Here is a 12,305-nt window from a genome sequence, read left to right on the forward strand (position 1 = left end):
ACTCAGGTACCCTCTACTTTCCACTGCTGCAGTGATTCAGAATCTAGCAGTGTACTCTTTCCTGTTCTTATCTTACAGTGTTAATCTGAATAGTAGTCTTGCTGAAGAGCTGAAACATATTAAGCTCTTTCCTGACACCAATTCTGTGGGAGCAATGCTCAGAGATCAAGCCACGTAATACTTCCAAAACTCATTTTCTTACTCCTCTTATTTCAAGACGTCATAGCTGCACAAACACTGAACAATGCAAGAGTAGCCCTCAGAATCCTACTACATACCACTCCACTGTAACTTTTATCACCTCTACGAATTCTTCGCATAGACTTAACACAAATGAAATACATTAAACCAAAAGACACACTTGTTCATCAAGGACTTCCAAGACAGAACTACCCGAGCTGCAAGAAACAAAATATATTTTCAAGACATTCTTACGATTTCATGACAGGTTTTTTTTTCTTTTTTTTTTTTCTTTTTTTTTTTAAAAGAGGCAAGCGTTCAGAAGAGGTTTCCTCACTGCAGTACATTCAAAGTTTTGGTATTCAGCATTAATTCAAGGCTATATAGCAAGCATGTTTCAGCCCTCTTTTCCCTGTCCCTTATGAACATTTAATGTTTATGGCAATGCTGTAATATTAGCCCATGTGTAATACACAAGAATAGCAATTGCTGGGGGGACAAATCAGTCTGAACTGTGCTTTTCCAATAGCAATGAGATCTCTGAATTAACACACTGTCACATGAAAACTTTCAGCTCCTTAATAAGACCAGAAAATGTCTGAGAAGAAACACATGCAAGCTAAAATAATTATATGCATTTCCGATTAAGTAATTAAATGCTTTCTTTTCCAAACCCTGAAATCCCAAGGCCTGGATTTCTGAAGTCATGACAAGGCAGTCTCAGGACAAGCAGAGACCTGAGAATTAAGAGAAAGCAAAAGATATCTAAACAGCTGTTTTGAAAAAGCAACTGTATATTCCTATATCCAGCTGTTTTGTAATATTTAAATCAATAAAGAAATAGATTTTACTTGTTATTACCAAGAACATAAAGAAATCTACAATTCATAAAGCCTCAGCTGACAATTTGAATACGAATTGTATTTTTTCAGAAATAATCATATTCAGTTTTTAAGAAATCATCGTACCCAAAGAGCTCAATGTGAAAAACAATACAGCCGGATTAGCTAAAAAAAATATTAAGATGTGAGTACTCTGGGCTTAGAATAAATATGTATCTCATGTCCAACATCACCAACATTTGAGAGTAAAGGTTTCACTCAGAAGTATCTTCTGAGTTTCATCCTTGCTGTCACACATATACAATTGAAATATGCAGAAGAATATAAAAAGAAAAATTTCTTTTCTGTCAGATATTGGTGTGGTTTTACTATCAGGAATAATTTTGCAATTAGTGAACTTAAAACAAATCCCAAGATCATTACATATTAGTCCTCGTTACCAGTCTTTTCCATTCAGTACAGCCAGTCATTACCTTGCTGCACCAACAATCCCATATAAATCAGAGAATAACATTTCTGCAGAATCTTATCAGGATTTCTCAGTTTCCACTCTGTGTTATTTGCAACTACAACATACTGAGTGGGGAAGAACGCCCCATTTTTTGAATAGGAATTCAGAAGTAGTCACTATTATCAAATATACTTTATAGACTGAAAATCAGCTGGAGACTAAAGAAGAAATATGTAAGAGTTTTTATACGTGAGAATCAAAGAAAAATGTCTGCTTTTCAGAAGATGGGAAGGTGCTCTTATTTTTAGTGTGCTAATGGGAGAAAACATGCTTAAGTAGAAACATGAAAAATCCGTATTACATTTACTAACACAACATGGCAACAGATGATTGGAGTCTCAAGTTACCACTTACCAAAATCTACTCTTGTTAGTATGCACTGCATCGGGTGGTCAGTTGTATGCCTTGTTGTTGTTGCACCACTTTCATAACAAGTTGCACACAGATCGTAATCGTAGCAAATTAAACACTTGAATCGACGACCTCGAAAATTTCCTTTCAAACATGCATCGCAGCTGACACCTGTAAACAAATAAAATTGCTTAAAAGAATAGTAAACACATTTTTTCAGGAAGCAGATTTGTATCAGTTCTCCCTCAACAACAAAAATAAAGCAGCCATTTCTGAAACATGTAGCTTATGTATACACAGGTCAATTTTGAAATACATTTGTGTCCTTAATTATACACTGTTCTTGAAAACAAAGATCTTGAATTCTGGAAGTAAAGTAAAGGCGAATGATTAGACACAGCCTCCTACAGGCAGCTTTATTTGGTAGTACGCCTGGTATTTTGATCATTCACTCAGGAGTCTCAGGTCAAACCCTCTTAAAAACTAAACGGTCAGCCAGTGTGCCAAGGGGGAAAAAAAACAAACACCACTGACGAAAATCCACTAGCCCTCCACCTTTACTTTCACACTTCCTAATATTTTCCTTCTCAAAAGCAACATAATCATCTCTGACATTTTGTGTAGGGTAGAAAGTAAGGCCTTTTCCTATTTAAAGTAACAGAAAAGTCGAGAGGTTTTCTTTGTGCGCATGTTTTTTTGAAGTTAGGCTGCATCAGCTGCCTACAATATACTTCTGTCTGGAGCTCAGTCTCTGCAGTCATACTACAGGTGTCAGGGTAAGACTTTACGGCTTCCAAAGGTTGTCATTCTTTTTTTCTGTGGTTTTCAATCTGTTAACTCTGTAAATTAAAGGCCTCCACAAAATAAATCAGTGCACACACTGCAGGCAAAGTTTTTATGCACACCCTCTTTCACCATCAGCTAAGATCTGTTACTCCTAGCTCCAAAGAATAGACTGTGATCTTGTTTCTCTAATCTCCCACTTTTTCTTTTTAATCTAGTTGATAGATGATCGGTGTTAATTACAAAAAGGCCTGCATCAGCTCATTAACTGTGCTTGCTACTCTACTCTATAGCATCTGAACAAAAGCTTTAACACATGCAGTACATGAATGCAACAATCAGCCTTTTCTTTTACATCTCTGCTACTTGATCAAACAATTCCAATTTCACATTTTGATGAGTTCTGGACAACATTATTTTATACGTTTTTTCTTTCCATTTCTCTACCTACAGGACTACCTTAAGGCATTACCTCATCATTTCTAGCACCTAAGCACTGTGCATTAGTACAAACACTTGAAGCCAAGTCTTCAGTTGCCTTACTGAGTATCTTGCTTGCGTGAAACTCAACACGGAAGAGTTTTTTCAGAAGCTGCTTCAATGATGTCTTTGCTAACAGCCAGAAACTATGTTTTCAGGATGTCACTGTTAACACCTTCAAGCTTTTTAACCTCTACTCTCGACATGCTTTTCTCCAAATTTCCTTCCATTAACTCTAAAGAATCCAACAATCTCTTACTTGTCCTCAGAAATTAGGTTGCTCTCAGTGTGCATCTGCTCATTAACTGTATAAAATTTCAAAGTTCTAAACCATTTTTTTTAAATTTCCGTATTGAGATCTACAAAATTTTACACATGCAGCATCCAAATTTTACCAATAACGTAGTACACACAAAACACTCAGCAGCTATTTGCAAGCTCTGTGAGTCTTTGTTGCTAACTAAACTTTCTAGAAAGTACTCAATCAGCAAGTTAGGCACCATACAGAAATACACAGGTTAATTTAACACAGAGTCTGTGTCAAACACTACAACTTTCCAAACAAGGTATTAAGCCATGGTCTTCCAGTAAGTTATGCTTTCCCCACTTTTTCCCTTCAAACTCAAAATAGTTGATTTATGGCAGATGTCAGCTTCTTTGCAACTGCCAAACTCCTCCTGTCACATGTTCTCTCAAACATCTAGATAGCTCCTATTTTAGGAAATTTTTTTTTTTTAAGTTTTCCTTTACACTTTTTCTTCATAATACTACTTCATGTCATTCTAAAGTACAAGCCTTTCCCCTTCCCTCCCCAAAACACTTTGTAATTATTATTTTTTCTCTGGAAAAACTATACTGTAAATATGAATCACAATATAATGCTTGTACTTAAATACAACAAGGTTTTCAAACAACAGACACATTTTGCCTCCTACAATCAATACTGCATTGGAAAGTACAGGATCTCAGCTGAACACAAAAACGTAACATTAGCACAATGTGTAGCCATTGTTGGTGAAATTAGATTGAAAGAACAATAAAGGTAAATAGAAAGCAGGCATTCTGGGTCTCTCATAGCTAGCAGTTTGATACCTGACTCTACCACATTCTCCCCTTCTAGAAGGGGTCTGACAGCACCGGATGTACCACACTAGTTTTATACCTTTTTGTGCAGCAAAGAAAGAAAGCTCCTAGAGGAAATAAGTAAAAAACATAATCAAATCAAAGGCCTTAGACTGGGAAATAAACCCGTGTTTAAATTTCCAGATCTCTCACCAGATTTTTTTTTTTCTTTAAAGATATTACATTGCTTACTCTCTTTCTTGACTTTTCAAAACAGTCCCACCAAAACTCAGGTCTGTTATAGTTTTTCCTGTTCTTCCTCAAGAAATTTGACTGCCAAAAAATCAACCACTCATCTCAATTGCAATCTGGAAACTGAAATACTCAGCCCAATAATCTCCTCTGACCCTATTCTTTCTTCTGTAATAAACACTTTCATCTCCTAATGAAAGCTTTGACTGTTTATCATTTTTCTCTACTTTAATCTTTACATCAACTGAAATTCCTGAAGTTCCTTCCCTTTCCCTGTAAACCTCCCAAACTCTCAAAAATGCTCATGTAATGTTAATGCATCATGTAGTTCACCAGATACCCATCTTCCAGTGTTTCCCTGAATTAATCTTACACTGCAAATTCAGCAGGCACGTTACAGGTTCAAATCTGTCAGATTAGAGTGGGTGCACACTTATTAATCACAGGTTCAAAGAAAAAAACATGCTGTGGAAGGGTTCACTCTGAAGTTAGAAACAAAAGAAAACATACTCAAAAGAGAAGTCAGAACAATGCGTGACAAAGGTTTAGACAGTCAGTACACAATTCTGACTTGCATAAAATGCTAATAAAGACTTACAACAATCCTTGAATGAAATCCTCTTAACCTGAATTGCATTGCTATTCAATGAGAACTTTCAATTCAGCTTTTCCAAAACAACCACTTGGAATGATCACAGAGCAGGAAACATTCTGCTTGAATTTTCAGTTAATTACCGTAGATAATCACCTTGGCTTCCTCAAGTCTTCTACATTGTTGCTGGTACACAAGTAACTCGTACTCCATAACAGCCATCACATATCGTTAATTAAAAATTTCCTGATTGCTACTGAAGATTAAAAAACCCACTGTTCCACAAGGGGGTAGCATTGCGCTAAAACCTAAAGAGGATTGCTTCATTTTACCTTTAATTCTGAAGGTTTCTTCAACAGCATTCCGTTGTGATGTCAACAATGGCAACTACACATTTTGAGTGAAAAGAATCCAGAAATACCTGACAATTTCACTAATACTCTTTTTCTTCTTCAATAGAAATTCTCAATTTTATGCCAAAGAATTCCTCATCTTCATCTAATCAGGGCTGATTACCTCAGGGAAGATACTGTCACAAGAGCATTTATCTATTACATGCTGAATAGTGATATATTCTAAAACAAATACCTTTCCTACTTTGATCCCGATGATCAAAAATCATTTGCTCTTATGACAAAATACTGATATTGCTAGGAATTAATGAAAACCAAAGCAACCTATCCTGCACTTAGCAGTTATTCTGTATTCTGTTATTCTGTAACAGAATAATGCTGAACAGATGTGTGGATGCCACACACGTTGGGATTAGTTTGTTTCACGATAACAAGCAAAGCCAAGGTGAAACATCAAATACGATTTCCTGAATGGTGAAAACTAGAAATATTTACTGCCTTGGACAGACACTCATTTGTAACAGAGCAAAGGGCTATACTCCCTCTCCTGCTTGGCCTCCCCAGATACTATGGGCATTTACTATTATTCTGATTGCCCAATAAACTGTTCCAGATAAAAAACTATCTGAGAAGCTGCTCATACAGAACATGCAGTCCTGTTTAGACCAACCAAGAGACTCCAGAAATATCACTGACTGTAAAGCCTAAATGTGACATAATCTTAAAAACCTTTGTAATAATGACAAGTGAAGCAACAGTGGCATTACCTGTTTCAGTATCCCACACAGGAAAGCACAGAAGCTGAACTCCACTCACCAGCCAACAAAGCAAGTACAGAACTTTGAGATTTCTCTCAAAAAATGAAAAAGAAACTGCATTCTCCAAGAGCATTTAAAAGGCAGCTTCACACACACTAAAAACCTTGTTTAGATACCAGAACCTTGAGACATCTTATCTGAGAACAAATACAACAGAAAACTCAGAAAACTGGTATTCAGCGTATCTTCCATTCTGTACACTAAACTGGCTTCCTGCTCAGGATGGGTAATATTTTAATGAGGAAAAGGTAATCGTTGTTAAATACAGTGTATATAAATCATCCCTTCAAAAGAGAGCTAAAATACCGTCATTTCAACAGACATGATTTGCAAAGCAGCAATACGAACAACACAACAGATTACGTTTGAATTCTCTTCTGAGATGGAAAAGAAGTATGCTGCCGGATGCAGCATTTCTGCATGTCACCACCAATCTGTCTTTGAGGAGGAGAATCTGAGCTCATCACTAAGACTTCTCAAAACCTCACCAAGGCAAAAGCTATGCATCATTAGGTGAAGCCTGAAGGAGAACTCAGAAATTGTTTATTTGGTTGGTTTATTTATTTATTTTTGCTTCTGAAGAACATCCAGTCAAAGGTACACCACACAGACATACCAGAACATGTTCCTGTCTCAAGCAACGTCAACTAGCAGTACTTTGGATGAGTCATTCAATTTTTGGAAATCTCAGAAAATATCATCCACCAATCACTATGAAACATTTTAAAAAACAGGATCACTGAATTCTTTAAGTGTCCAACAGAAATAGAAGATTAGCCTGTCGATGACTTCACCTCTAAAATGGAAGTGTGGGCTACTAAAGCACTACTTCTTACTTTACATGGAGCACTGTGGAGGTTTTCCCCTTCCTGAAGGCTGACAGAACTACAGTAGCACCACAGAATTTCAAGGGGACCGGACAAAGTTCAAGGCCTCTACTTTTCACAACTACCTTTCAAAAATTCTAACTTCAGTATGCAATTGAAAAAGAAAATACAGTTGTGCCGTCTTTTATGACTCCAGTCTGTGCATTGCATTTCACTTTTATGTTCTGAAGACCATAGGTAATACTTCTTTTAATATGCATCTGATGATTTTCAGTGTAAGATGTTCTTCCAGTGGGTTTGTTTTTCAGTAAGTCTTCTTGATATTAACCATCTCATCTGTAGTCTACACGCCACAAGTCATCCTCTGACTTTAAAACAATAAATTCAACCCAATTTGTTTGGCTGCTTCCAGGACTGAAGATAGGAAAATATATGTCATTTGATAACATTAAAAAAATATTATGTCAAACATTTCTTACTTTACTGACCCCATGTCTCAGTGGAGTCACTATTGATAAATTTGAGAGGTTAATTTCCAGGAATATAAACTTTTGTTGTTTCTGTGAAAATTTCACCAGAAGTTTAGCAAAGCCACAACGGTCTGATTCTTACTTCATCTCACATGTTTACTAAATGAGACTGTAAAAACAAACATGAAGATCTATAACACTGAGCATACTCCATCATTCTTGCAGCTCCAAGTGCTGGACAGAGATTCACACAGTATATCCGTCCTGGAAGTAAGGAAAACGCTCCATCCCCTCATACAGTCCGTGAGTAACAGGACTCAATGTGCAGCATCTTCCTGTAGCACTGTGGAAGAGGAAGCAACCAGAGCAGCACATCTCCAAACAAGTCTAGTAGAACTGAAGTTGCAGAGAGATTATGCAGATTTGCAGATGGAAAAAAAGGGAAGAAAGGGAGGCCTATGTCAGACCAGAAGGTCAAAAAGGCTTTTGTTTTCTGAATAGCACCTCGCCTTCCTCTCTAAGGTCTAGAGTGGAAACAAGAGGCCCCCACATCTTGTAATCTCCCCATCATTGACAAGTTTCATGAAGTTGACCTCCATAGTGTCTGGGACTTGCCTAGAGCTGGCCTAAAGACAGTACTGCTGACCACGCAACTTTCACCTTGGTCCTAATACATGTCAGCAGGCTGCCAAAGGAAGTTTTTCCATTAAGGCTATCATATACCACCTTGTGGAACTTACACACAGAAAAGTTTACGTGATTTAGAGAATCAACAACATGCAATTACAAAGTGCCCAACACTATAAAGGAAACACATGGTAGAGAATGCAACAGCCCACCACAGCAGCTATCACCTATATGCCTTTACCACGAAACTATCTTTTTCCCCCTTGGAGCTACCTGATTCTTTCATCACACCTTTAAATCCTTACAAAACAAGAACCTTAACACATGATTGCCTCCATATACAGCTCTACTTCCACTTCAGAAAAGCATAACCCTCGCAGTAAGGCAGTCAGGGAACAGTGTCCCAGACACAAACTAGTATTTGGCCAGGTAATTAAAAAGATTATCTTAAGGCTTGTGCGTAAGGGATGAGGAAGTTGTACTATTTAGCTTCACAGTGCTTTACCTTCATTTGAAATATTCCAAATGTTCTAAGTCAGTCCAATCATTTCTATCTCACTAGTGGTTTTAATAATGCAGTGTTAAAACTAGACAAAGTACAAAGTAATCGTCACAATAATACACATTTCCCTAAAACACCATTAAAAATACCACTTAGAAAGGGAGACCACAATATCTAAATGCAACACCTAAGGCTGTTTTTCATAGAATCGCCAAGGTTGGACAACACCTCCAAGATCATCTAGCCCAACCATGCACCTATCACTGTATTTTCTGCTAAACAAACCATGTCCCTTAGTACAACATCTAAATGTTTCTTGAACACCTCCAGGGATGGTGACTCCACCACCTCCCTGGGCAGCCCATTCCAGCGCCTTACCACTCTCTCAGAGAAGAAGTATTTCCTAATGTCCAACCTGAATCTTGCCTGGCACAACTTGAGACCATTCCCTCTAGTCCTATCACTAGTTACACAAGAGGCCAACCCTCACCTCACCACAACCTCCCTTCAAGTAGTTATAGAGAGCAATAACGTCACCTCTGAGCCTCCTCTTCTCCACACTGAACAATCCCAGCTCCCTCAGCCGCTCCTCATTAGGCCTGTGCTCCAGACCCCTCACCAGCTTCGTTGCCCTTCTCTGGACACGTGCCAGGGCCCTGATGTCTTTCTTGCAGTGAGGGGCCCAAAACCGGACACAGTACTCAAGGTGCAGCCTCACCAGTGCAGAGTACAGGGGGACAATGACTTCCCTGCTCCTGCTGGCAACACTGTTTCTGATACAAGCCAGGATGCCACAGGCCTTCTTGGCCACACTGCTGGCTCTTGTTCAGCCAAGCACTGACCAACACCCCCAGGTCCGTTTCCTCTGCAGAATCTTCCAGCCACTCCACCCCAAGTCTGTAGCGTTGACTGCGACTGTTGCAGCTAAAGTGCAGGACCCAGCCCCAGCCCCTCATCTTGTTGAACTTTTATTCCTCCTCAAATTACACTTGAAGAAATACAAATACTTCCTTAGCTTTTAGTATCTTAATTTAAAAAAAACTGAAGTGGGTCTACTTTCAGGATTTACTACTTTCACAGGCAGGTTCTAGGTGCTTCTCACACACCAATCATACTGCCCAGTAGGTGGTATCACACTACACCAGTGTCATTTATTCAACAGGTCTGAGAACAATTTAGCCACTATTACAGAAAACAAATACCAAGTGCAACGTTTAAAAAAAAAAAAAAAGAGCCCTGAAACACTGGTCTCACTACTATCTCAGCTGAAACTGACCGAAAGGGGGGAAATTGTTTTCTTACAACCACACACTACTACTAGCCAGCTAGTAAGCTCTTGGCATGCAACCTTTTATTTTAAATATCACTTTTCCCTAAAGGAAAAACAATAAAGATCAATATCAATTTACTGAATGTTGTCCAAAACTAAAAGCAATAAACTATACAGGTTCTGAAGTTCATTTGTTCTACTACAAAATCACTGCTGAAAAAGGCAATACAATACAAATAATTCTGCAAGATGAGGTTTAACTACTACTCTTTTATTCTGTCCAGAAGTACACCAAAATAGGTTCTGCACGTGCAGAACTTGTCAGTTCTTGACAACACCAATCATATATCCTCTCTTCACAACAGGAGCAACCATGTCCTTTCTAAACATTTCACAGACAACTCTGCAGATTGTTTTATCTTCATATATATCATTGGGACACCATGCATATAAACCAGAAACTGCTCTATAGGTTGCTGAGGACCCTGAATTTACAAAGACAACATTTTACCAAGAATCAATATGTTAGTCTATGCCCCAAAGCAACGACTTTCCTGACAAGCCAGGACGAATCCTTTCCCATCCTCCTTAACTGGATAACAACCACCTTACCTACATTTTAGAGAAAAGACGGACAAAATGTTGCAACTCCTGTACCAAAATGCAAAAAGCAAGCATGGGTGAATTTTAACAAGCTTGTGGGAGTCCTGGGCAACTCTTCCTGGTAAGATGATAAAGCAGCTGCAGGAGATCAGTTCAAAACATTTTTAAACTAGGCTATCTTGCCTAAGGAATGCTTTATTTCATCAAGCAAAATATTACCATGGAATACATCTTGAAAAATCCTACAATAATATTTGCTATGTCCCCTAATTTGTTTTATTACTTTTACAAGTTACTGCAAATACCACTGAAGACAAACCACTTTTCTCCAATACACAGTAGTTAAAAAGCAAAAAGAATGACAAAAAAAGGCATATTAAATAGTCACTAACACTTCAGTACTTTGTCTGCTTCATATCCTGATCAGGGTCTTCATCAACTGTCCTTTGAATTCACAGAGAAAAATCAGGTTACAGTTTTAACTCCTGGGCCCCTACAGAACAAAGATGTCTTCATTGACACTACCATGGACTTCTGTATTTTTTAAACAAAATTAAATATCTTCTCAAATGAAAGTATCGCAATCAATGTATCTAGACATTAAAAACCAACAAAATTCTAACACGATATGAAAACTAATTTGCAGTCAAAGGTTGCCAGGACATACTTTACAGACCTTTAAAATGCAACTGAAAACTGCCATGTACACTGCAATGACTCTTGATCAAGCAGATTTGGGTTTCTAATTGAATATTTCATACGATGCCTCAAATCTTATCTTACTATTAATATAATTTGGCCTTCAAAACCCTCACCACATGAAAGCCTGCTAAAGTACTGTAAACACATTAAAATTAAACAAATTTCATTTATTGCAGCATGGAAAGTTTGTAACGTGGCAGCAAAGGAACTGGCACAAATCACGATCTTATTTAACAACTCTGTTAATCTGGGAAATGGCCAACAGCACGTGAATTCTATTAGAAGAAAAATACTTAAACTGTGGAAAGCTGTAAACAGTACCAGTGCAAGAAAATAACAGTAACAACACTGGGCTAAACTGTATATCTAGTAAAATCAGTGGCAAAGTTTCTCATTTAATAGAACAGGATCAAGTTCCCGACTTGCTTTCAGGACTAAAGATAAATAGGTTAACACCAACTGAAAGGGAATTAGGTTTGGAAGAACAACATCACACAAGAATTAGTTTTACAGTGTAAGAAACTTGAAGAAACATTAAGAAAACTCCAGTGAGGAATTAAACAGAAAAACTGGTACTTCTGCTGAGCCCTACCAGAATTAAGCAGTCTTTGCAGAAAACACCTTTGCATATTTTGATTAATAATGTTACTTAAGAAGACTGGCAAAAGAGGAAAAAAAAAGAAATCAGCAATGAGATCAAGATGCGTGTTATCAGGCATTAGACAGAACCAAGTAGTATGGCTCAAACAAGCAGAGAAGTTCAAAGGCTTTACAGCTTGATAGTCTATCAGCCACTATTTCAGACAGATGAGAAAAAAACATCAATTCTCAGCACACCTGGAAGAGGCAAAACTCATTGGTTTTCACTGTTAATTCTTGCAGAAAATTCAGCAGAAATTAGAATATTCTATCTAGCTACAACCTGTACATAGCTCTGGTGTCTGAAATACACACTCTGTTTTACTTTTTTTTCCCCTCCACCAGACCCATTCTTGACCCTTTCATAAAACAGGGAAGCATAGCAACTCTATCTCCCATTCAGCATAGAGAAGAGGTAAGATTTAGCACAAGCATCAATGC

General features: G+C 37.8%; 1 protein-coding gene across 1 annotated transcript in view; it reads right to left on the reverse strand.

Moving 5' to 3' along the window:
* KCMF1 (potassium channel modulatory factor 1) overlaps positions 1-12,305 on the reverse strand; it is a 56,573-nt gene that overhangs the window by 27,158 nt on the left and 17,110 nt on the right. Inside the window, exon 2 of the mRNA XM_021380946.1 lies at positions 1,888-2,055. Coding sequence (XP_021236621.1) covers positions 1,888-2,055 — 168 coding nt within the window. The remainder of the gene's footprint in view (positions 1-1,887; positions 2,056-12,305) is intronic.

The sequence above is a fragment of the Numida meleagris genome, chromosome Z, assembly GCF_002078875.1.
Source record: "Numida meleagris isolate 19003 breed g44 Domestic line chromosome Z, NumMel1.0, whole genome shotgun sequence".
Classification (NCBI taxonomy): domain Eukaryota; kingdom Metazoa; phylum Chordata; class Aves; order Galliformes; family Numididae; genus Numida; species Numida meleagris.